This window comes from Sparus aurata, chromosome 6 (genome assembly GCF_900880675.1).
Source record: "Sparus aurata chromosome 6, fSpaAur1.1, whole genome shotgun sequence".
Classification (NCBI taxonomy): domain Eukaryota; kingdom Metazoa; phylum Chordata; class Actinopteri; order Spariformes; family Sparidae; genus Sparus; species Sparus aurata.
The window spans coordinates 10,468,689-10,495,423 of NC_044192.1; the positions used below are offsets into that span (position 1 = coordinate 10,468,689).

Here is a 26,735-nt window from a genome sequence, read left to right on the forward strand (position 1 = left end):
AATTAGATTTTTAGAGAGGAAAAGGGTCGATAAATGTTTTATTGCGAGGTGTTTATCAGAGAAAGAGAAAAGAGTTACCAAGGTAAAAGAGAAGAGGCCACTAAAAGCAGTGAAGATGTTAGTGTTGGTGCTCAGTGTAGTAGCACACAGTAGAGGAAGCTGTACTACCTGCGTCAGAGGCAAGAGAAAAGAGCCCAAGAGGAAGAAATCGGTTAGAGGTTAAATGAATAAATAAAGACAGTACATTGAAATCAATACGGGGCAGCATTCCAAAAACGGCTCCATCATTTAACAAACGAGGTGGACTCATTATCTTTGGCTAGACGATGGGTGGATTTATGGATCCAGCATGTCTTTAACTACACAGCGTCCCCCTCCTTGTACACCAGTAAACAGATTTGGGAAAATAAATGTAATCCAGTCGCAGGCTAAGGTTTTTTTTTTTTTTGTAACATCTATCAAACAGGAAATGATGCCGCAAAATGTAATGAAGCAGTTAGATGACAAGATTGATACCACGCTTACATCCCTGCTCTAAATTTGATACGATACAGCCAAGAGGCGGTTAGCTTAGCTTAGCATTAAGGCAGAAAAAGAGAGGGAAAAGAGCTAGCCTCTGTCCAAAGCTAACAAAAGCTGACTACCAGCAGCTATTTAACTTAAAAAAATAACACATATCTCCTTAGTTTCATCCCTGCAACAACTGGAATGTAAAAACAACAAGTTATGGTAGTCTTTTATTGTACAGTAGCTATGAGCCGGACTTTTCCAGGGGCTTGCAGTGACGTCCTGGAATCTCATTGCAAGGTAACCGACCAGGCTCCAGGAAGTTTGTTGCTCCCCGCCAGGAAAAATTGCCAGGTAAGTTACCACTGCACCTTGTCGTTTTTACTCTTAGCTCTTTGCACGGACCAAACGAAGATGTTCAACTATGAAGGTGCCTCCTGCTTTCACTCTTTATGCCAAGATAAGCTAATCTACGAGTTTCATGGAGCGCTCACTGGGGAAACGATTACGGGTGATACTTCCGGGGCTCCTCGGAATTAACAATTATCATTATAACTGATGGACCGGTGGCACTTCCGAGGCTTTGGGAGTGTAGCATTAATAGCATTAGTAAAATGGCTAACCTAGATCCTCATGAATGAACGTCATCTCGTACCAATCGCTTTAAGAATGAAGATTAGCGACCCGTTACCATGGAAACAATTCTGGTTAAGTGGCAGAACTAGCTGGAAGGCGAGCGAGGTATCATGGGGGCTAGAAAAAAGAGCCTGTTGGCTGTAGGTTCATATTTAATAAGATCTAAGAGTGATATTTATCTTTTTTGCTTTAAAATGACAAAGTGTACTTTCCAAGATATTCTTATATGGGAGCTTATGATAAAAGTACAAGAAAAGCTTATGAATTTAGCAATAACTTCCTGGGCACAAAGGCAATTTAAATAAACTAAAACTCTTGAGGAAAATTCAAATTGGTCTCTACTGTCCATGGAAACTACACTGTGTGAATACAATACTTACTGCCGTCCTGAGCCAGGCCCGCCCCGGGTCTCAGCAGCAGTACCACTTTGTTTCCTCCAGCCTGGATCAGCTCAATAGCCCGTGTGTGAGAAATGCCGCGCGCCGCCTCGCCGTTAATCTCCACAATCTCATCTCCAACCTGTCAGCAAAACACACAAAAAAATGCAATTACTAAACAGAAACACACCTTTCGGAAAGCTTAGCATACTCTTGCCACACGCTCTCCATGCATATGCACCTTCAATCAAACATACGGAAGCAGTATGCTTGTACACAAACGCGCATAATAATCAAAGAATCTAAATTTCATGCCGCACAGACGGGGCGTCTCGTAATACCCCGGAGGTACCATCTATTATTGGAGATGACAAAATAACTCAGGATAAAGCGTGTAAACACGTCAGTCTGTTAGGATCTAATCAGTGTTGACATTCTTTTTCCACCCTTGGATAGGCAAAGTCATGCCCAGAGACCACAGTCTGGCAAGTCTAAGATTGATTCCCGCTCGGAGCGTCTCTTCTGTTCCCCCGCAGCGACATCTTTCCTCTCATCCTAATAATAACACTAATAATAATGTGATAATTCTAATCCCCGTGGGGACTCCATCGACAGAAAAAGTACAGAGTCAGTTACAGAGTGACCTTCCTGGAAATGATCACTGTCATACCGAAAGGACGCCGACGAAGGGATGGATGCTTGCTGACGTGGATGGATAGACAGACACCTCAAGGATGTGCAGGAGGTAGGAAACAAAAACTCTAAATATCTACAGAATAGATTCCAAACTGAATCTCTTTCCATCTGCCGCGTAGAGAGTTTGTGTGACGTTGCTGAATGGAAACTGCAAACACATCACAGCTGATGCATTTACAACATTCATTCCCCATAAACCGGCATTACCGGCAGTTGTTTAAACATAATTCCCTTGTGTAATCGTTGGTGTATTCGGCACACGAGAGCAGAGATTTTACCCGGAAATGTGCTGAATTGGATTTCAGCAATGTAATGGTCGATATAACAGCATATAAAAACCGTATCCAACAATATTATGTGTCGCCAAATTAACTTCCCGGGACTTTTATTAAATCGACTCTCAGCTGATGGCCGCGTCTGTCGGTCCGAATATTCAGTTCAAAGCGAGACTTCTCAACATTTCTGCCTCCTCTGCCTTTTCTCGTAGCCCTCACCACAATTTGCAGAAAGTCCGTGAACTTTCTTTTATCTCATTATCTCATACACTAACTTCAAGCTCACTCATAAACCCTTTGGGATAATGACCTTACATATAAAACGACCTTGTGACCTTTCTTTTCATGCACCACCCTGAGGGCAAATTTTACGCTTCCAGTCCCACCAGAAAAGATTCTAAGAATAGAAGAAAAAAAATAGCTGTATGTTCTCTCCATCCAACGCTGAGGACTGTGGCTCCTAACAAATACTTCTGCCTCCAGGCGCCATTAGTAGAGCTTTTTACATTTTCATGCAGTATCATCCTGCCACAGAAGGCGACTCCAAATGTCAAGGATGGCACTGATCAACATTTTCTAACCAGATATAAAAATGAAAACAGTAACAGATATTACAAAGAACATCACAAGGTCCCTTCAGAGTGTCTCTAACCTCAGTTGAAATCTTCCAAACTTCAGAGTTGACATGGAGAAAAAAAAATAACCCTTCACAGAAGGAACGTTATGATAAAAGAGCACTCACGTGGATCCTTCCGTCAAGCTGAGCCGGTCCATCCTCAGCCAGTCTCAGGATGTACAGGCCCATGTTATACTCTGTTCCCCCTCGCAGACTAAAACCAAAGCCCCTGGGGCCCCTCTCCAGCTCCACTGTCAGACAACCCTACACAGCATGGAGATAACACTCATCAGTCATCGGCCCCGTTCAACACTTTGAAATCAACATCCGTCCTGAGTGATCCGATCACAAGCTGACAGCTGTAAGCTCGGGTGTGAACGCCACCGAGGACACATTTGAGATCCGACCACTGGGAGGTGGTCCGGGCCCGCAGTGGAGGGCCGTCCACTCAACTGGCGTCCTTAGCGTAACGAGAAGAATCAGCAACAACGGGCAGAATGGATAAATTGCGTGTTTGGGCTCTCTTTACCAGCTGATGTTCAACTAACCATTAAACTAGTAACTGCAGCATCAGCAGACTCTCAACAGATCGTGTGATTTTTTAGAAGATGCTGCGTGAGGACAAACTCAGCACATTTTCGGAAAAATAAACATTAAGGTTTTCTTTTTCTCAGTTAAAGCGTTGCATCGATGTACCCGCCTGTCTGCTTCTGTGTCTTGAGTACATCTTACCTGCCAACATTTAGCAGCTGTTTGAACACCCTGTTCACACTACATTTATGAAACCTTTTATTGACAGTAAAACATGTCAAATATTACAAACACAATAAGCAGTAACCAATATAGACAACGTTTGCCTGTATTGGCTGCAATTTTGTGAGTTGTTGAGTGAGGAAATGCAAATTTCTTAACTATTTGGGCCTTCTTGTAAATTTGGCAAATGTTATGCATGATATTTCTTTTTGTTTCCAATATATATATATATATATATATATATATATATATATATATATATATATATATATATAAGACTGGAGCGTGCATGCCTATTACAGTATGTTGAGAACTTGTGCCTTGAGCTGAACCTTCAGATAGTTGCATAGACATCATGTCATTGAAGGAATAAGAGGATTGTTTCTTACCTGGTTGGGTCCCGTCACACACATCGTTCCCTGCTCAAGTGAAAGACTCTTGTGGTCGGACCAGTTGACTGCGTCCCTTTTCTCCTCCATATCCAGGTTGTAACTACAACAAACAACAACAGGTATGTTTTCAGTCATTCAGGCCGTCAACGGCACGCTGCAGGCAACTAAACGCCTTTATGCAAAACTTAAAATCTAATTTAACAGTGGGAATTCTGCATTGTTTTTCACACTTTAATTTATTTGAATGTGCCCTGTATATGTACACATTATAATCTTATACACCTTAATGTTTATTACAACAGAGTGCAATCCTTCCTCACCCACACACTCATGCATATCATATTTTGGTTTCATTAGAATTTGTCGGCACAGGTAGCAACACAGCAGTGCACCACAGTATGATTTATCTTCACTTCCAGAGGAGTTCCCTTTTGCATTTACGATCTACTTCTACATGTACTCTCCTCGGGCCAAACGTGGGGGTGGGAACAATAAGTCAGAGCGCAAAACAGTGAGGGAGGAGCTGGTCGTAGATATTCAGAGGAGAAAAAAGCACTACATCATTTTGTGTAGTGTCTAATGTGACATGATTGTAAAGGTAGGTTTCGGTGACTTTGGTTCAAAAGTGTGCGAGAGTTCAAAAACTGACTAGCTAGCTTAATGACCTTAATGAACTTCTATGCTTTTCTATGCTATGCACTGGGAAGCCACTGTATTCAGAGCAAGGGCGCCATATTCGACCAATCATGAACCAATAAGGTCACACATTTCACACGATTAGAAACAAATGACCCACCCCTGTCAATCTACTCGACTAGGGGACACGACAGGGAGCTTAATCATCGAAAAGTACAGCAGGTAACTAAACCGAAAGTAAATTCTGTCGTATGTTCACACCAGAACCAGCAGCAGCCAGAGCCTACTGCAGGCTCTGTTGTTAGTTAAGTTTTGGTGGTCCGAGCTATTTGCTTTAAACAAATTGCACTTTTGAAGAAGTGATCAGCCATTTCAAAAAGTGTTAGGGCCGTGTCCCAGGGGTCCTCTGTGGAAATGACACTAATGAGTCAGAGTATAGTTGGAGTTAAACTCCGGTATGCACACAAGCTGTTTGGACCGCTTCAAAGGCCTCTTCTTTTCTGCCACTGACTGAAAGCTTTGTTGTTTTTTTTTTTTGCTTTTATTCTTTTCCCTCTGTGCGAGTGTAGATCCCATCAGTGATGAAAGAGTAAACGCTCGCACACACACTCTTCACCTCTGCGTTTATTGATTTATTTAAAAAGGCTGACATTTCGGTCACAAAGAGCTTTCTCAAGTCTCAAGTCTCTACTCTTTTTTTTTACCTTGAATTAGATTTTTCGTGGGGGGTTAGAGATAAAGATAGATAGAGATAGATCAAGTGCTGAGCGTGGACCCTTACCGTTCGTCCTGCAGTGCTGTCCGCTGCCCCGTGGCTCTGTGCTGAAGAGCCGGACTCTGTTTCGCTGAGCTGGCTCCAGACGGAGGACCTTTGTATTCTAAAACACATTTTGACATTACAGCGACAATAAATTCACTTCATCGTCCGGTTTTCTTTAGCGAACTGAAGAAAGCTTATAAGCATTAGCATCCGACTCAGATATCCTTCTAGATGAACTCCCCCTCTTTCAAATTTGTTATACCTCAATTTAGATCTAAATTATTAATGCTGCTACTAAAATATTCATATGTTCTTATTATGTGCATGGTTGATTGCTTTGATTGCCTGGCTGAAAATACCCCCTAGATAATAATAAAGTTGAAAATCGTACTGGATGTGAAATGATCACGGTGACAAACAGACTACTGTAATAACCGCGGGGCGCTCACCGTCCTCGGGAACCACAGTGAGGGTGACTACATTGCCTGCTTCTTTGATCAGCTGGACGATGTCGTTGTGGGAGAGCTCGATGATGGAGCGCCCGTTGACCGCCGAGATGCGATCTCCGACGTGCAGCAGGCCGCAGCGGTCGGTGGGACTGCCCTCGATGATTCGGCCGATTTTGTGCGGAATGACTGAAAGAGCGGTGACAAGGACAAACGAACAATTGAGAACCAGACGGGATGTTGAGATATATCCAGAAAGTCAACATAATGCAAAGTTAAGATCAGCCTGAAAAGAGAAAAACATCACTCTTTCTTCTATGGGTCTTGAAATATTGGGTTATGCCATTAAATATGCAGCAGGTAACAGAAATCTAAACTATACTGTAATTTGCAAGACGCCAGATATCAAGTGATCGATAAGCCTTTTGTCTTATAGTCTGTAATGTGTATACACTGCGGCATTCTCTTGACCATTTTATTAAAAAAAATAAATAAAAAAAATGAGGTTGTTGTGATCTCCATTTGAAGCCATTTTTAAGCTGCTGAAGCTGTCCCATCTCACAAGGTGGCAGATCCCCAAAGCCTTGTTCACAATCCCGTTTAAATGTCATCCTGGTATCTCTTTGTCAATTTGAGACATGCCATCATGAATTAAAGAATGCGGAGGAAAGATGAGAGGCATCAAGTGCCTCCCGGATAACTGTCAAAAAACTGTGACTCTCAGAAAACCACACAGGTAAAAAAAAATACATTATTCAACTAAACATTCATTTTTGTGAATGAAAATATATCTGTCCACTCCAGCGGACTTTATGCACCAAAGGGTTTCCATAATTCTGACTACTTCAGTTTCATGAGTAATGAAAAAGTCCTCTAATTTGATCTATATACACAGAATATACCCTTCCATGTGTTACGTCAACTGGAATGGAGGGATGTATTTTTAGGCCCTGAATTAAAGATGTACAGGAAAATGTTACTAAAATCTGGCTAAAAGTATTTCTAACATTTATTCTAACATCCTCTTTCGTTGAAAATGTTGTTTGGTTCTCTGAGAATAAAAGGATTTAAAAGTTATTCCTGAATCGCCTCTTGCATTGATTCATTTAAGTAACTCCTTTAACAAGACATATATTGTACAAAAAAATTAAATACAAAAATAAACGTGTGGTTTAATAATTCATGCATGAAAGGGTTAAGAGTCCACGGTCTCACCTCCGTACGGCGGTTTGCTCTTGGAGGTGAGGATGACGAAGCCGAAGCCCTCGATGTCTTTGCGGTGGAGCGTGATGTCGAAAGACTCGTGGTCCAGAGCGCTGGGCATCGGCAGGCGAGGTAGCTTGGGGGAGCCGTTCACCAGCACTGGGGCCATTTCCTGAGCCTCCTCCTCTGTTGCTTCTGTGAAACGAAATATACAGGTGCACATACTCAAGTCTGTGTTTGCGTGCGTGGGCGTGTGCATTCCTGGGTTGTTGTTTTTTCTTTTTTAACGGCACAGTCTGGAGTTTCTGTGTGCTCAGGTGCAAGAAAAACACGTCTGAAAGTAATGAAGCCGTGTTTTGCAAGCGGATATTATAAACAGTCACAGTGGAGCAGCATTATGTGTGTGAGGATGTTGACATTCTGTGCAATACATTCAGAGAAATATTACTTCTATCTCATATAATGTGATACCAAATATTTGAACTAGAGACTGGAGGAATACATTTTCTGCAGTGTATCCCCTGACTCGCGCTCGTTATGTCGGTCATTCAGTGGCTGTCTGTTTTTAACCATCGAGCTGCTGTTGTCTCTTTAAAATACATGTTGCATCACTTCCTGTTTGTAAGAGCAGCTTTCTCTTCAAAGCCCCATTAGACATTTGGTTTTCACCCAAACTGTCTGAGGTGCCGGTCTGATTGTTACTCACCTCTGTAGATGACCTTCCTGCGTACGGTCAGCATCACTTGACCGTTGCGGGCGGCGTTGGTCATCAGATCCAGGACCTGCTTGTGCGAACGACCCTTCACCATCACGCCGTCGATGCCGATGAGCTCGTCTCCCGCCCTCAGGCGCCCGTCCTTCTCGGCGGCCCCACTGGGCACGATGGCCCCGATGTACACCTGGGGAAAGACATTCTGAAAGGGGGTTAGTATAACAGAGAGATAACCTTCTGAGAATGACTAAAGCTTTTCATTTTAGACTTGCACATCGGCTTCTTTTCTTCTCTAGCAGACTATAATCTTTCCATAATAGAGATTAAAATACCAAGAATGTGCGTACAAGAGTTTTATAAATACTCACTGGCTGTTGTGGACCTTCTCCTCCAAGAACACGGAAACCGAAGCCCGTTTCTATGTCTCTCTTCAGAAAAACGTCAATGTCTTTGGTGTGCGGCTCTGCGGATGAGTCATACTCTTTCACTATTGAGTGAGGGGTTCAAGGTTTTCAAGCAAAGACCAGGTTAAAAACAACTCCTGAGAACAAATCATGATGCGCGAGGCCACACTTACGTCTGCTCTCCAGCAGGGCTTTTGACTTCAGGTACAGCTCGGTGGCGTCCCGTTTGGGGGAGTCGACGGAGCGCAGGGTGCTCGTGTTGGAGTGGTAAGGCAGGGCCTGGGGGGCCGAGTCTGCGACGGTGTCCAAAGTCTCCGTACTGGCCGTCATTTCCTGTCTCTGGAATTGAAATACATGGACCGTCGGCACCATAGCTGCGACAATTATTCAATTAACGGAATAGTCGATGGGTGTGGCCAGTTAATCGCCATCGGTTTGATAACTTGATCACTTGTGCTCGTCATTTCTCAAGCGAGCGAGCAAACATGTTCTGGTTTCTTCATTTTTGAGGATTTGCTGAGTTTTTTCGGTCTTTTGTGACAGTAAATGAAGAGTCTTTGTGTTTCTGGACCCAAAAAAAAAAAAAAAAAAGCTCAAGGAAATGGTGATGAGCATTTATCTTTAATTCTCTGACATTTTAAAGACTCGCCAAACAACCAATAAAGTTTGAAGTTGAAAACCAATTACGTAACAATTACAATTTCAATGTTAGATTTACATGAGCTCCTTTGGTATTCACCTATGAAGGACATATTTTATTGAAAGTCTCCACAGCTCATTATCCCAGACAAGTGGCTGAGCATCTAATTGTGATAGATTACCAAAAGCACTAAAGGTCACTTCACTGTCTCTCTCTTTTTTTTTTTACTTTACATGCCTCTGATTATTTTGAGAGGCTAAATGGTTGGACTTAAAAGTAATATCACATCTATGGGAGAGAAAAAAAAAACTACAGATCTCCCCGTGGCTGCGACGAGTCCATTCAAGGCAGAAAGGGCAACTTTTTTATCTGAAACTGCATTGTATTAATAATACCACCATATCTAAAGAGGCTCATCCATGCTTCATTACCATTGCAATCCCCTGACAATAGCCCTAAGAATACAAATACTGAAAGGAAGTAATTAAGACCGTTTTTCAGAGCAAACAAAAGGGGGCGCCCAGGAACATAATCAATATTCAAATTTATTGCTATCATTTAATTCGATGCAACAGAGGCTTACTGGTTAAGCTGAAGGACAAAAAGCTTTGAAATTAAATTGCTGGATAAGTCCCAGCGGGGAAACAATAGTGAGGAAATAGGAAGAAAAAAAAAAAAAGATATGTTTGCACTCACAGGCTTCAGACTCTTCACGGGGGATGTTTGACCTATGGAAAGACACGGAGAGACAACAGGAATGTGGTGAGAAATGCAGATCGAGTCGGAACAAAAAAAAAAAAAAAAAGGAAACAATCGGCGGAGCCACTAGATGGCACTGCCTCTCTGAGTGTGAGACGGCAGCGGGGTGCATAAAAATAAACCAGTGAGCTGCTCTAAACTCAAGAGGTGTACTTACTAAGAAGAATGCTCCATTAGGGGAATATACATCCGTGTGCGATTAAAGATACATAGGGGAGTATAAAGGTAGTACATGTGCTGGAGTGCTGACTACATGGAAGCCCACTGCGGGGCCCGGGGGAAAGCGGGTGAGGGCATCAGAGATTCATGCATGTAATTCAATGACCGATAATTCTCTTTCCCTATCTCGGTTCGCCGTACAGTACACCCACACGTTCCATCTCGAGCGCTCAGATTGTTCCCTACAGATCATCTCTCGCAGCCCCCCTCCCCCCTCCCCCTCCTCCTCCTCCTCTTCCCCCTCGACTCAGCTCCCCGCATAAACTGGATTAACAAACACTCCTCTGGAGCCTGCAGCCCTGTGGGGGCCGGACCAACGCTTGGCTTGATGAGGGGTTAATGGAGCCTGGGGTGGACGTGGAGACGCGGCGGCTTCCCAACACAAGCAACACGGTCGTAAATAAGGCAAGTTCACTGCGCGCGCACACCTGAAGCACGCCACGCTTTCCCTTCCATCCTTTTTTACTAAGCTCCGCTCTTCTTCTGTTAAGTGATGCCCCGCTACACAATTCCACTGTCACACACACACACACACACACATAGGGATCCTCTTCCAAGCCAACGGTCATTGTCTAATGAGGGTTAAAGCTGGCATTAGCTCTCCGTTTGGGCAGGATGGCTGAAGCTGAGCCCGGCTCCTGCTTAGACTGCGGGGGCCATGCAGTGCATCAGTGGAGGAGGACGTGGCGGTGGTGGTGGCGCAGCAGTGAGGGTGGGTAGCGTGGGTGCTTCGGAGAGAAAAAAAAGGAGCGCGTATGGGCGCGGCTAAAGGGAGGAGGCCCCTGGGGACCTTCCCTCTATAGACGTTTAGCCACGGCTCTTTAAGGGGCCATGGATGTAGAGGCATGCAGAAATCGCCTGCGCTCTGCTGATGATCAAAGCCAATCCGGGGTGCATCGACTTACGCAGTGGATCCCCGGGGCGGCTGGAGATGATGTAGGAGACATTTGAAGGGTGCCTGCCTACCCTCCTCCCCTCTCTCTCTCCCTTTGAATCGAGCACATTCCCACACTTATGTAATTCCCGCTCTCACACTTGTAACAGACTGCATTACGCCTCAACGAGAGTCATCACAAATAGCGGCGACCCGAGAAATGGCGCTCGGTCGGATCGAGGCCGATCATTGTGTGCAACGGGAGGTGCAGGTGGGTCTATTCAGCTAAAACAGGCAGCAGTCTCTGTTGTGGTGACCTTCTCCGGGGCCACAGGCACAGTGGCATCACCCAGGCTTCTACAGAACAACAGTGTGCGGTCAGTCGATGTCCCCCCCCCCGCCCCAACAGGCCATAACACCACCTCACCTCCTGTCAGTATCAGCACGCTGACCTCGCCTCCCATGGGCACTGTTGGAATTGTATCGACAGCAACGGCAAAATACGTCACACAGGAGAAGGCATGAAAGCATGAGAATAAAGGATGAATAGAATGACACAGATATTCAGCCAATCAGTCGCCCAGATAAATACATACACACGTGGTAGGGGTGGAAGATCTGGCAATTTTAGATCGAGATCCGTCCACAAACAACATGTTGATTAGCAGATCTGTGCTACCTGAGCGAACCGATAAAGCGATGCAGCCGACTACATGACTAAGCAGAGTGGACTAATTACTTTGTGTGGCTTCTCTTTGGCGATACATTGTAATTAATGCAACCTGAGTTGTAGAGACTTCTCAAAAACATTGCTCAGGGTGGCGCCTTGCGTCCTGCTTCACAAACACACGCTGTGTACCTGATCGCGACCTCGTCAACTTGCGTTTGGTGAGAACTGTGACTGAAGACTGGAAATATTCTTCTAAACACCTCCAAACAATAAATTCCAAACTGCGAGGTAAAAACCTCAGACCACACGCAGGACATGAACTCCATGTCAAGCAGATGATAATCACATGCAACATCTATTCAACCAACACGACTTGCTGTGTATAAAGTTTTCGCCGCATCACCGGTTAATGCTTCGAGCAGAGCACTTCTTATATAACTGCCCAAGTCTTACAAGTCTTGTTAGCACTTTCTGTGCCCATTACAAAAGCAGCGTGCACCCCAAACACGGGCTGAGACCACAGAGCTTTCTGGAGTGCGCACCGCTACGTTCCACAATCCACAATCCACACCCACCTGTGTGAAATACCAAGTAAGACCTAAGACCTGTGAATTCTAGCCGGCCACATGGCGAATAAGGAGTATATTTAATGCAATATTCTTCTATAATGGCGATTATCGATAAGTCATTGGCTATTTCGCATCAAGCTATAGTCTACAGGACATTTCAAAATAGAGAAAAAAGATCAGATTGTGGATGATGATATTGTTTGAATAGATATTGAATGATATTCATTTTTAGCCAGATTGCCCACCTCTATTGCATAGATACAAGGACAGGCAGGAAGAAAGACAGGCAGACGGACAAACACAGAGATGTCTCTCACCTCCTCGCAGCACGAGCACGTTGACCTCGCTGCCCACGGGTAGGTCTTTGAGAATGTCTACCACTTGGGCGTGGCTGAGCGTTTGGACATTTTGCCTGTTGATCTCCTTGATGACGTCTCCCTTCTGCAGGCCGCGACACCACTGGGCATCCAGGATCATCTTCACCTTCTGGCCCAGCGGGCAGTCGGCGATGGCAAACCCGAATCCTCCGGGCCCCTTGACCAGCGGCACGCTCACCAGCTCTGGCTGCAGCATGGCGGTGGCCACCTCTCCCCGCTCCCCCTGCCTCCCGTTGGGCATGGCGGCCACGACGGGCCGGCCGCTGGCGTCCATAGTGACGTAGTGGAGCTCCTGAGAGGAGCCGTGGAGGACGTCTCCCTTCACGAGCAGCGGCTGCCCGTTGATGAGGGGTACAGCCGTCACCACCTCGCCGCCATGCAGGGCCTGCTGGGGCTGGTTGGCCGGCGGGGGAGGAGGAGGTGGGAGAGGGTCGTCGCTGTTTAGATCCACATCCGGAGGGAGCGCGTAGCCGCGGCAAAGAACCATGTCCACGTACTGGTTGATGGGGATGGACTGGAACATCTGCACCACCTCCGGATGGGTTTTCCCCAGCACAGACATCCCGTTGATCTCAACGATCACGTCACCTACAACAGAGGGAGAAGGGAACAGTGACGGGGGGGACTTTCCTCTGCTGGCACTTCATATAGACATCACTTCTCTACATTTCTTTGGAAAGCACTTACTCCTTTTTCCTGTGTCAGACGGATCTTTCCTCTAAAATGTCCCTTTCCTCTTCACTGCGCTCTCGTATTTCTCATTTTGGCAGCTCCCTGAACCTGTTCCTCTTCCCCTTTATCTTCAGCCTACCATTCATTCCTACTTTATTCCTGTTCCTCCTTCACTCGCTCCATTGTTGAACAGACCTGAACAGCTACAACCACTCGGAGCGGAGACGGGTGTGGATTTCTGTCACTCTGCGCAATGGTAACCATCACGCCGTCTCACACACACACACACACACACACACACACACTTGTGGAACTCACAGCTGTAGGTTTCTAAAGACAGCCACAAGGCGATGGCAAGATCAGAAACAAACAAAAAAAAACAAGGCTGCTCGATGGCTTCACACCCACCATAATCAGACCGTCTGCTATAAAACTGAGCCCCTGACAGAGCTGGAGTTGTTGTTATTGCCTCGTAGAGCTCAGGGGACAGCGTTAGGTTAAGTGAGCGCTACAGAACTCAAATTAATACCTCCAGGTGCTTTGCTGGTGCAGCGCAATGTGCACAAGTTGGCTGCTATTATTTTATAATAATATTTTTTTCCGAAACGTGGCAGAAATTAGCAGCTTTAAACTCACGGACCATCTGAACAGGAATGCTCTTGAAACACGGAGCGCGTGCATGCGCGGAGGTTTCGCTCACCAGACGCCATCTTGTTGTCGTGGGCAGCGGGGCCGTCGCTCAGCACGTTTTTCACCTGCAGGAACTCGTCGGTGCGGTCGCCTCCGATGATGGTGAACCCGAATCCCTGGGCGCTCTTCTTCAGCGCCGTGTGGTACATCTCGCCCTTCAGTTGGCTGGGGTCTGCAGTGAAGCCCGACGCACCTCCCTTACCTGCAAACAAACAAAGTGAGCGTTAGAACCGGTTTTGTTTTGTTTTGTTTTTTAGAGAAATGAATTCCGCCTACAGGAAGGAAAGGGCAGCAAGGGGGAATGTAGCAGCAAATGGCTTGTGGCTGCCCAGGCCAATTAATAGAATCCAGTGCGGTCAGCAGCAGGAAGACGCGGCTGAGTGACGGCTCTCGACTGCAAGCAACGAAGAAACGAAATGAATGTAAGAAACAAACGTAAAGAAAGTGTTTGGAGTAGAGTGACTTATTACATGCGAAGAAACCATGGCAGTGTACATGTGAGCGTATGTGCGGGGATGTGAGAAGAGAGTGGGCGGAGACGGGTGGAGAGAAAGCACAGAGTGAATGACAAGCCCTGTCAAAACCTCGGAACAGAGCTCGACATCAAACACACAACACATTCATTATTTTGCATCCGTCTTGAAAGACAGCAAAATCCATCCACGCCGACATTGAGTGTCAATTATGCGCATTATGTGCTGAGGGTAAACACGTTAATTAGACATTTCTTGATTAACTGGCATGGTATAGAACATGCCTAAATTAGATAGACACCTCGATGGAGACCTTTCAGTACCTTTCAGTTGGCTTTTAAATTGAGTTTACTTGTTGACTGTTACGTGCTTCTTCCCGTCACAAAACTACACAGCAAAACTGCGATCGAACTCTCCCGACAGCGTCCGATTCAGCACGATGTCCCGTCTCATCCCCCCTCCGCGCTGCCATCAGTTTGTCAGACTTTTTATAACTCGAGTAGGGTACAACTTAAGGTCAGTGGCAACATCAATATGGACCAGCGGCCTGGCTGTGGCATTCGCAATACGCCAGATAACCGACTGTCAGGGTCACACTGCATTAAACTGAGCAGCCTCCCTATCTGGCATTACTGTGGTATCAGCATTTCAGATCACGGACACACCATTTTTTTTCCCCCCCTCGCAGCCTGATGAGTTCTGGCCTGGACAAGCGTTATAGCTCCGGCTCAAGAGAGAGTAAAACTGAAGCCAGCGGTGACAAATGAGGCGCATTCCAGCGCCTGTGCTGAATAGTGAAAGAATGCGATGTGGCTGTCTGTCTCTGGGATGCCAGGAATATAATTGTATGTATAGAAAATGGTTTGTGTTATTTTTAAAGAAGCTACAGGTCTATATTTTAAGCTGGATGAAATGAAGCTAAACAACCCGTGAGAAAAACACGCATTACACAAGCTTATTCGCTGCTTTTATTGATTTCGTGCATTTTAAACTGGAATTCCCGTCTCACGTTGCCACCGCGTGCCTCCGTGCACCAGTCGAGTTGCTTCTCCTGAGCCAAGGCGTCAAATAATGACTAGAACAGTATTTGCAGAATACTGTGCTGGCAAAGTGAAGTTGACCTTTGACCTTTGGATATAGACTTCATCATTTTATCCCATTAGATATCCTACTAAGATTTTGTGGTAGTTTCGATTTGAATTGGTGAGTAATGACCACCGCAATCGAATTGATTCATCCTCCAATCCAAGTGGACGTTTGTGTAATTTGAAGAAATTCCCTCAATACGTTTCTGAGATCTCGTTATCATGAGGATGGAACACCATGAGGTCACGAAAACTCGAGGCGACATCTCCTCCAAGAAACAATAACACCGCCCAAATCAGACTTTTACCGTCAACGTACTAGTCAAAGACGCGTGAGGGCCCAGACGCACCAACTGGCATCAACGAGAGGCATCAGCTGTGTTTCTGCCAAAAAAGTTCCACTTGGACACACCGCAAAGACCACAACCGACGACAACTAGCTTGGGGCTCCGTTGTGAAAGAAGGGAGAAAGGAAAATAGGGAGAAACAGGACGATACATGGAAACTACAGTGACAGGCTCAATGGGCTTTCCTTTTCTATTCTCAAGCACTGCTTTGCTTAGCCACTGAACAGCCACTGAGAGTGATGTCTGTCGACGACAGGCTCAACACTAAGCACTCAGTCGGCTGCATACCTGCAGATTAGTGCCTACAGTGAGGGCCACATGCGCTCCACGATGGCCGACAGCAGACCGTCGTCCTGTTATGACAGGGCACAACTGACTCAATTAGACTGTTCACCAATATACTGGAAGGATCCTGCATTCTACGTTTTTAATATTGCAAACTAATTACACACAGACACCAAAACAAACAATGCTTTAGTCCGTATTCCCGAGCCTATTCATTCCTACTGAAGATGTAAATCTTTTTTTAAACAAGCTCACTGTTTTATTTATTAACGAGGGATAAAAAAAAAAAAACTAAAAATCCTTCAACATCTGCTCGCTACAGCAAAAAACAGCTCTTATGGGGTAAACAGTGCATTTATTGGGGACTATTTTCAGCCACAATCGCTGCGCTAATGAGTATTTACGCCAGCAGAACGGGATATGTGGGATTCACTCAAAATACACTGTTTTCATGGTAACCAAGGAACACGTCACCCGGTGCAACAGTGTGGCTTAATCATGTGTTTTTAATGGTGGAGGTCTGTGCCCCCAGAGGAATAAGCGATATTAAGCTCAAGCTACACAGACAAAACTTGTTAGAGAGATAAATGTGTTGTTGGTTTTGGTCTTTTCACAGCATTTTTATTGAAGGCAAGAACATCATAGGATATCAGGAGACGTATCCTTTAAGGTGACTGGTATAACATGGAGTAAAATGGCTTTATTTACACTCGCCACGTTTATCTGGCTATTGAGATCTTCGGCTAAAATTTTACAAGATGGGAAACAAACAGCTGCACTGTGTGTGTAAATCGAAAGCTCTCATTCTACCTCCTTCATGCACATTGTGGTGATTCAACAGTGACTTCCAATCACAATGTGCCCGTTTCAATGTCTCCCCTTTCAAGATCACAACAGCAGCAGCTCTTCTAGTTTGGCTGGATAACAGCACCTGCACATTTTCCCTCTCATTTCCTTCGGTTCAAAAAAAAAACAACACTCTAACTTTCGGGCGCGTGTGCGAGGAATTTAAATGCGGGCACCCTCACACAGTCGAACGGTTCAGCAGTCACAAACATCCGCCGCAGACGTGAACGGCTGTGTATGAGTGGAACTTATCACAGCCAGTGTGGACTCCAGATGTCCGCACTGTCGCACGGATCAAGCAAAGCTCATTTACATAATCACATTCAAATTGCTTGATAAACTCAACATGGGATGTTTCTTCTTCGGCTTCCCCCTGCTGAGAGCTGAAATAACCATTCCGCTGCACGCTTGTGTGTGAAGAGACAGACAGATGTAATGGAGGGAGGAAATGAGCGCGCCGCGTGCCAGCCCGTACATGTGTGGGAGCGTCCAAGGAAGGTCTCGGTGCCAGTGTTTGTGGGCAGAGTTTGAAAGCCAGAGGCAGACACGAGAAAAAAAACCATCAGATCCGACGCATCAAACAGCCGCGGTTTTTGATTTCTCGTGTGTGACTCAAATGTGTTTGTGAATCAAAAGTGACATCATGCAGCCTAATTGGGGAGACGTCTTTCTTACTGCTGAAATGGAGAAACATCCGCTGCTGTTTGCAAGAATGCACCTTTAAACAAGCTCGGTTTATAAAAAAAAAACGGTGTCACTGCGGGGCCGAGACGTGACTAACGAGGAAAGTACCGAGCGTGCAATGCGCTCAGCCTATCAGAGCCAAGCAGACGGTGAACACGTGGGGACACAAAGTCTGGTATGTTGGCTGGCTTACAGAAACCGCAGCATTGTCTGTTTTGCAGGTTTAGCTGCACGGACACTGAGGCAGTGAAGACGCCATGGAGAGGAATCCTTTTCCAGACCGGAAGTGAATCGGATGCTTGTCTTGGATACCCTCATTTGGAATGTGCAGAATGAGGAGATTTAATTTGCTTGTTGAGAAGATGGTGGCGCCCCCTGTTTAGATGTACTTGTTGTGCTTATTGTGGTTGCCTAGAATTTAAAAAGCTACCACATTAAACTGTGTCTAAAGGTCTTGCGGGGTAAAAGTGCTTTTTGTCCCCCCACATATTCATTAATACTCCCCAAGACCTGTAAACACACTTTTAGGTGTACAATTGGTGGAGTTGCCCTTTAAATTGTATTCTCAGTGTTACTGGAATCGGGGTTTCAGAATTAAGATGTAAAGTCAATCTGTTGCTGTGAAAATAAGAATGATTATACCCGTTCGAAATGAGGGGATCCAAGAAGTGCAATCCGATACGCTTAATAAAATATTAGTTGATATTTAATAATTTACTGAATTATTTCACAGTGTGGCAGTTCATTTATAGGGTAACTGTTCGTAAGCATATACTTAGATGTCAGTAGTTTTTCCCATGACGTAATCTCGCTGGGAATCCACCTCGGAAAATCTGAATTCTGGCTCGAGGTGCAACCGTTTCATCACAGCAACCCTTCTGACAGCTCGCTCGGTTGTGTAATCTGTAATCAGGGGGTGAGATGACGGTTTCCTCAGTCCCCGCACACCTGAGCAGAGGAATGTCTGATTATGCCTGGTCCTTGCGACGCGCTGTGCTCCACCAGCTGTTGCCACATGCAACGCTAAAAGCAGGCCTCCCTCTCTTCTCCCCCCCCACCCCCGCTCCCTGAAACCCCGCCAGCGCTGCGAGCCTGTCTGTTTCCACCGTAATCTATTATACATCCATTGTAATGAAAACATGCTTAATTCATAATGTTTACTGCGGGAGGAAAAAATGGCTTGTCAACCTAAAGAACAGAGCGTTACTGCAGCGCTGACAGAACAAAAAAAAAGCTTCACAATGAGAAAAGGCTCATTTGACAATCTATTATTGTTTGAGGCTACTTGAAGGTTGACACGTTCAGCTGACCTTGCATGAAACGGCGGCGGCTTTCTATTCCCAGAAAACATATTTATCACATCACACCGACTGAGGGGAAAAAGGGTTGCCCTCTCCACAGAGCACCAGGCAAAGTAATTAAACCACAATTATATTTTAGACAATTAGCTGATGCTCACGTCCCAGGTGATTTACAGCGAGTGCGGAAATAGACCAGGGAAAATTCACACGACTCAAATAAAGCCCAAACTACTCCTGTTGATACTGAATGTCATACATAATGGAAGTGCCTGGTTAATTAATAAGAGGACGTGAAAAAAAATGAAAGGCCGAGTATTCAAAGAGATTCATCATTTTCGAGGACTTGAGTCCGACTGGAATTTCTTGTTGCTCGTTGTTTTTACCCACACACACACACACACACAATGACTGGAGGACAGAAGCTGGTGAAGGTAATTATAGATATTCATGTATTAGCATGTCTTATAAACCCGAGGGAGACTTCAGGAAACCCACAAGACAGCAAAGCAATATCTCATGACGTTTGTGCTGGTCGCCGTCAGCAGCGGTGTGGCAGTCACAAGTGCCATGTGCGCGAAAAAAAACCTCATTCCATGTGTCCTTCACACCACTCCTCTGTGGTTTGGACGTGCTCGAACAAAACCATTTTTCTCTCCTAACAGTCCATACAGAGGACAGTGAAGATGGCTGTCGTGACCTTGGGGAGGTGCTGCGGCGGCTTGTTGGACGGCAGCCGTCTCCTGGCTCAGCTTCTTCTTTGCCTCCAGGACGGGGTTCTCAAACTGGGTTTTCTGGTTGATGTGGCTGCAAAAAAAAAAAAAAAAGCAGCTCAGATTTGAGAGGAGAGACTTGAAAAACACACACCATCACACAATGTTATGTATTTAAACTATATACCACGCTAGCAGCAGTTAATGGTTACCCTGGTGATATGTTGCCCCCTATTGCTTTGGAGTAGGAATTCGACAGGTGACCACTTCTTGCATATTGCATCTTTATTGATGTATTATTTTGTTCGCATCTGATTTTAAAGCTGTTAAAGGTGGTTGACAGTAACTAAGAGGGGAGAGCTTACTAAGTAACTTGTACATTTCCAATTAGAGATCACACAAGTTTTATCTTGAGCCATAATATTACATTTCAATGAAGTTTCTCACTCATCCAGGTCATGGTACATCTAGGTGCTGCATTGTAGGCAACTGGACCCCTCTCATCCAAGAGACTTCTTCAGTTTCTAACTCACTGGAGGGGAGTCGGCAGGCTTTTAAACCCTGTGCGGGTGTGTTCGTACAGAGTCGTTACGGACGCGCGTGAGATCTGAGTTTCAGAGTCGTTGTGGGTTTCCAGGGCCAGGTGAGCCCAGGTGTGAATAGTTGTTAAGCTGTCTGGGGAGAGAACTCAGTACTGCATTGTAGGTGGGTGATACTACTTTGCATGTATTCCTTGATTACATTTTGTGTGAGTGAACTAAATCTGTAAATTTAGTGGAGTCAATGGCACACTTTCTGTGGTGGAGTAGAAGTATAAAGTTGCATAAAATGGGAATACCCAAGAATCTCCTGATTGTATTTAAAGGGGCACTACGTAGCTTTGGAGAGGAAATTAAACTCAGAATTTTAAAAAATTGCAATATTAATATTACAATTACTCTTTTCTTTTCTTTTCTTTTCCATTCCTTTCAAAATGTGTTTCCATAACTGAATAAACAAGCTGTTCTCAGAGGTAAATAAGGTCCCTAAAACACTGTTTTAAAATAGAAATGTGGCAGGGTCCGCCACATATAAACAAAGTAAAACAGTATGAAATTGTGTCGTCCTCTAAGGTCAGTTTGTTTATTCAGTTTATTCAGACATGAAAACAAAGAGAGTTAGTTTATTTTTGTTTGTTTAGGCATAAAGATTTTTCCCTTCTTATGACAATTTCTTCCCCAAAACTACACAGTGCGCCTTTAAGTACTGTCCTTGAGGTAAACGTACGTAGTTATATTCCACCGCTGTGCACACACACACACACACACACACACACACCTCCAACGTATTGAGCTTACTGTACCATTTTTCTGCTATCAATTATGTATTCACCTTCCCTATAGAGGAACCATGACTTTCTAATAGAAGGATGCTATAGTGGCGCCATTATAAATGTATTCATAAACACTGCACATGTACAGTGAAGGCTGGCTCGCCTCCTCTTCATGTGTGGTGGGTGGGCGGTGGGGGGGGAAACTACTATGGCTTTTAGCAATTTAATATTGTAGGAAATGAACTTCCCGACTGCCAGCAACATCCTGTTCCTCTACAACAAGGTAAACAGCCTGTTGTCCCCCTGGCATAGAACCCCAGCCATTGTTTCACAGTCATCATTTCAAGCTGGCAGCCACGAGCTCCATCTATACGCCGCTGACTCTCCTTGTCCAAACAGCGCGGGTTTCTCTCGCGTGTCACTTCTACCTAGGAGGGATCCTTCAGCGGCCTGAGCAATAAAACAAAGCGAGCGTTCCCATTTTCTTTTCATCACAACAGATTGCCACCTCTCCCTCCCGCCCCCACTCCATCCTCACTCGATGCATTCTAGTTTGAAAATCTCCCCGCTCAGTCCCCGCCGCTGCTACGACGGCCGTGTGTCACTGATTTCCTGCTGGGCTCGTGCGCACAAAAGCCCACTGTGCAGAAATATACAAACAATATGTAGAGACATACTGTGGATGCGAGCTCGCATTCTGTGCAAACACGCTTGTTACACAAACGCTGGCAGGGCACTGCGAGAGCACAATCAGCGTTGTGTTCACATACAGGTCACTGCCATGTTACCCACAGAGCTTCATTTTACCACACACTGATAAACAATGAGACAGTCCTGATCAGAATCTTCAACTGCTCTCCTGAGCTCTCATGAGCCGTGTGCAACATCCATTTGTTTATTTTTAGACCGTATTGATTCATGCCAGTATGCCTCTAATGTACACTAAGCAGTGTAATATGCACTTGTGCTGCCCGATCCCTCTGGTGGAAGGCGTTTGTGTTGTACGTGCATCTGAGGGGTAAAACAAGCGTGATAAAAAAAAACTATTTGCACTGGCATCGGCAGCTGGAGTGCTTGGAAATTGCACATATCAATAAATCAATAAAACTTACTCCACATAGTATGTGCCGTACTGTGGGTCGTCAATTTCCTCCCAGCCGTAAGGTAACTCTGCGGAAGAGAAAAAAAAAACAGAGTGCCATTGTGTTGTGAGTGGATGCAAATAGGGGGAGCACGCATTCAGATAACAGAATGGGAGACAGGAGCGGAAGAGCAGGCACAATATTTAGTAGACAATCATGTGGGAGTTGTAACTCGCTCAACGTGGCGCTGAGGTACAACAGCGGTTACTAGTGTATTTTTCCCGCTCACTGGGATGTTTAGCATAAGAAAGTGGCCATGAAAATAGGCTACAATAATTTTAGTGAACATTTCCGTGGTTTTTTTTCGACGAGCAGGCCGGCCGGAATGGCTGATGCACGTCATGCCCTGATGAACATATCAGACAGAGGGAGAGAATAAAAGAGGGAGAGAGAGAGAGATAGAGAGAGAGAGAGAGAGAGAAAAGGGCTCTTCACGCAAGAGAGAGCTTTGGAGTTGCTTTTCAGAAGCAACACACCAACTGGCTTTTCTGTCCGCCTGTAAAAAATCCATTAAAACCCGGCTCCAAGGGGTCCCACTCTTTCAGCCGTGGCCGCTCTCTTCGTCTTCGCTTGCACTTAAGCCTACATTAGCATCCTGGGGATACAAAAACAAGTCTGGAATTCCTCAAAGTATAACCCCGGCTCTGGAGATCCGAAAGACGAGGCACACGTGAGTGCGATGCCTCAGGTTACTCTTAGGTGACGCGTCATTTCAGAGAGAAAGTCACACGCTTGTGTTCCACCACCGGTTGGTTTATTTTTAATTAAACATGTGGAAGCATGTGAAGTGATGGATCATGTAATGTGGAGCATATAGAGCAGAGGTGCGGCCTTATGTAAATGCACGTGCAGCGGTTAATGGAATTGGCTGTATGCTTGAGTGGCGAGGTCCACACACATACCTCCGTCCTCGCACTTCTCCGGGGGCTTCGCCTTCTTTGCCAAGCGGGGGTCCAACCACGTGGTCGTCTTGGTATTGTGGCTGTGGAGAGCACAAAGTGGGAGCCAGTAAATATCAACAACAAAGACCTGTGCCGGGAAGAAGAAAAAAACCACAGCCGCCGCTGAGGCACAAGTGGCCAACAAAAAAGGATGAGCCACGGCCATATTCTTCCTGTGCTGCGTGCCCTCATGCACAGGAGGTTACCGGAGTCATCAACAAACATCTCATCCGCTGGGCTTCATTCAGCTGTCACTTTCACCGTGTTCATGGTTAGGTGGCCTTTTCAGAGGGGGGGGGGGGAGAAAAAAAAAACCCCTCTGAATGTGAAACACGACAAACTCGTTTATCCTCAAATGTGTTAAACAACTGGGGTGTGTAATCAGGAGGAAATTCACAATGGTCTTCTGATATCTTCAGAGACAAGTGGCTCAGAGCCAAATATGAATAAAAGCACACAGGCTTCCACACACACACACACGCAGGCCAACCGAGAGAGGTTTGTTAACGCGGCTGCTTTAAAATCAAAGTATCGATTGGCTTATATGGAGAGCCTGACATGTCCTTATGTAAGGTAAAGAAACAACAGTGGGAGGAATACATCCGAGTATTTAAACCTTCCCGAAGCTCTTGGCTTTATTTATCGCGGGGGCCTCCGATCATTCGAATGCCCATCAGTCAGGTTTGAAGGCTCATTATGTGTATATCTTATCCGACCTGCTCTTTCGTTCCCTTTTCTGCGCGAGTGTGCTTTTGTTGTCGAGCCCCTCCAATTTTTTTTTTCTCCCCTGAATCATTTAGTGATGAGAGATGATGTGACTTGAAGATCACAAACCCATCATTACACACTCGGGATCAAACCTAGCCCTACTGTCGGCGTGATTAGATACTGGCAGAGACACTTATCCGCGCTGAATTATGCATTAAAAGAAGACGGCGGTAAATACGACGCTGCGTGACATCAGATATACAAACAACACTTTCATTTTTTAACACCGCGTCTCGCAACATACCTCGCTGCGCTTGTAAGACGACGTGTTCAACAACGAGAACATCTCTCAAGTCGTCAGCTGCCCTAAATTTCCGCTGTCATCACCCAGCGCACAGCCTGTACTCCACCTGATCAGGCTAATACCACACTCGCCTCTAGCTGCATTTCACCGCACAGCTTCTCTTATTTTATATATTTCCACCAACTAGATTCTCTCAAACAGGAGCAATTTACATTCATCGGGGGGGGGGTTTGTTCAAGGCAGCGATGTAATTTTTCACCCAAGTGTTTCGGCTCGTTGATTTTTTTATTAGATTCTGGCAACAGGCTAACAAGCTTTGGCCACACAAACACACTCTAATACATCAAGCTGCAAAATATACCCTTGCCGTCCTGAAGGTTAAAACGTTCAGTCTTGGAGGTTTTGAGGGAGGCGTTTATTCAGCTCTGTGTCGGATGCAGTTTGTGTTGTGCTTATTTAAACAATATGACCTGAGTGGGGGGAGCTTTAACGTCAATTGCGCGCACAACAAATGTAGTTCCCGCCAAAGCATCAGTGAGATTGCTTGGTCGAGAACGACTAGATATACTGATAGGGGTTTCTATTATTTTGTCCACCCCATTCTTATCAATAGGGTTAGGCTACATGACAGAGAAGAAAAAGACTTTATGTTTAAAGTTCAGATTCCGACAGACAAATCATCTAAATGTATTGCAGGGCCGTCACTAGGAGTGCTTAATAAGCTGGCAGCTGTCAATGTCCCAGAATGCAATTTTTCTATCAGGCTTGCTGCACTTGAAACAGATGTAACAGTAGTAAACAGCACATGACTGTCTGACATTTTGGCAATGGTAGCATGTGTTTGTCAAATTCTGATTTAAACATTTGCATTAAACTCACAAAGACATTTATGTTTATTTTCATCATCAATTAAACTACAGATTTGTTTTTTGTTTTTTATTGACTGTTTAGTCTATAAAATGATTACAGCTTTGACGCAGGCCCTCTCCACACCTGCTTCACTCATTCCAACACATGCATCCGCTCTCATTCTGACAGAAAAGCTTGCAGAACATCTAGTATCAACATCATCCTCTTGCTCACAACTGGGTTATCTTACCGTACGTCGCATAGATAATGCTGTGTACAAAACACGAGCTGTTACGTAGCTTTTTGAAAGCCAAACCACAGTGTTGTTCTCGCCTAAACCTTAAGTGCGACAGTATGACGCCTGTCGACAGCGGTGCTGTTTTGCGGAATGTAATATCTGTTGTTTTTGGGAGTCGCTGGCTGTTGACCCGTACTGCTGTTTAGGATACGAGGATGTGTTGTAATGTTGCCCTCCGAGGCCCTACGTTATTCTCTGGGTCTAAACACCATTGCAGGCTCCCTCTTTTTATCCTCCTTTTCTTTTCTGGCATCCCAGATTATGTGCAGGTTTTTGGCAGAGCAATGAAATTCACTCCAACAGCTAATGGTCAGTACAGTTTTACAGGTCGTGTGGCGCCCGTAGTGTTCTTCTCATGTTTTGATGTTATTGAATATATATTAAAAGCATTTTTTTGCTGTGTTTGAAAAAGTATTGGTGAGCATTTTGGTGCAAAGAAATGTTCATTATCATCGCTTAAATAAAGGATGAGCTCAGAGATTTGCCGGGCCTCAGAGGGCTTTCCCTTTTACCTCCCTCACAGGCAGTTAGAGACCCCAACGTTAATAATAATAATGATAATAATAATAATAATAATAACACAGGAAAAAGCTACAATTCCTCAGATGCAAACGTTAGCAATTCCATTTCATAAATCATATAAAATGAGTCAATTGCTCAGATAAAATGAATTAGCCCATCAATTAGCTGTCTGACTCATTCTTTCCACGCTCAACGGTCACATGACTCGTGGGGTTCGTGTCCTTTACTCACTCTATGAAGTAGACCATGCCGGTCTCAGTGTAAGCCATCTCCCAGTTGAGGGGCAGGGGCTCCAGGCTGTCATCGCGAGGGAGGGAGCTCCAGGTGCGGAAGTCCATGGTGCTGCTGGACTGGGTGTAGCTGGGCACCGCTTTCCTCCAGTCTGCCCCCTCTTTGTGCTCTGCGAAGAGAAGGGATGGAGATGGAAAGACGGAGGGGTCAGAGGTCAAAGGGGGAGAAAAAAAAACAAAAAAAAACAGGGAGTAAACAGAGCGGACAAAGTGGAAAGTCGGGCTGCAGGATCACCTCTGCCTTCCTGTTTCTCGCCTGCTGCAGGGGAATCGGAGGGAGGGCTGATGTCACTCACAGGATTTGCATGCGAGCGAACGTGTGCGCGTGCGTGTGTGTGTTCGCCAGAGGGCTGTTTTTCATTTGCATGTGCACACAGTGTTAATGCTTATGCCAACGTGTATGTGTACATTCCCAGTTTGGGGGGGGGGCGAGATGATGGAGGCAGGGATTCACTTAAGAAAGGGCCATTTGAGCCCCGGGGCGGCTCCTGAATGATAATACTTTAGCACATGTATTCTGTTGCGTTTTGCAGACACTCCCCCTTTAATGAGAAACTGCTCCTACAATGAACATGAAACCCTACAACAAAGACACCCTCCTAATTCACTTAGCACTTCATGCCTTCCCCTCAGAAGATGGTTATAAAGGGATGAAACACAAGTGCTATTCATCCCATTCTTTTCATACGGAAGCTAACCGCCTCACAACAGAGGATGATGCGAGACGATGTTAGGCGCACTACAAAGAAGCATTT

General features: G+C 45.3%; 1 protein-coding gene across 5 annotated transcripts in view; it reads right to left on the minus strand.

Annotated features, from left to right (window-relative positions):
- The window catches only part of magi3b (membrane associated guanylate kinase, WW and PDZ domain containing 3b), a 150,904-nt gene that overhangs the window by 3,596 nt on the left and 120,573 nt on the right, over positions 1–26,735 (minus strand). Inside the window, exons 5-21 of one of the 5 annotated variants that reach the window (XM_030421057.1) lie at positions 25,922–26,090; positions 22,971–23,050; positions 22,039–22,096; positions 19,602–19,708; positions 13,894–14,085; positions 12,462–13,109; positions 9,750–9,781; positions 8,587–8,752; positions 8,378–8,472; positions 8,004–8,211; positions 7,310–7,492; positions 6,098–6,283; positions 5,670–5,766; positions 4,250–4,352; positions 3,234–3,371; positions 1,524–1,662; positions 79–168 (exon numbers count right to left, since the gene is read on the minus strand). In XM_030421057.1, coding sequence (XP_030276917.1) covers positions 119–168; positions 1,524–1,662; positions 3,234–3,371; positions 4,250–4,352; positions 5,670–5,766; positions 6,098–6,283; positions 7,310–7,492; positions 8,004–8,211; positions 8,378–8,472; positions 8,587–8,752; positions 9,750–9,781; positions 12,462–13,109; positions 13,894–14,085; positions 19,602–19,708; positions 22,039–22,096; positions 22,971–23,050; positions 25,922–26,090 — 2,651 coding nt within the window. In that variant the 3' untranslated portion in view covers positions 79–118. Of the gene's footprint in view, positions 1–78; positions 169–1,523; positions 1,663–3,233; positions 3,372–4,249; positions 4,353–5,669; positions 5,767–6,097; positions 6,284–7,309; positions 7,493–8,003; positions 8,212–8,377; positions 8,497–8,586; positions 8,753–9,749; positions 9,782–12,461; positions 13,110–13,893; positions 14,086–19,601; positions 19,709–22,038; positions 22,097–22,970; positions 23,051–25,921; positions 26,091–26,735 lie in introns of all 5 variants that reach the window. The other 4 variants (XM_030421056.1, XM_030421053.1, XM_030421054.1 and 1 more) reach the window with 4 other exon arrangements.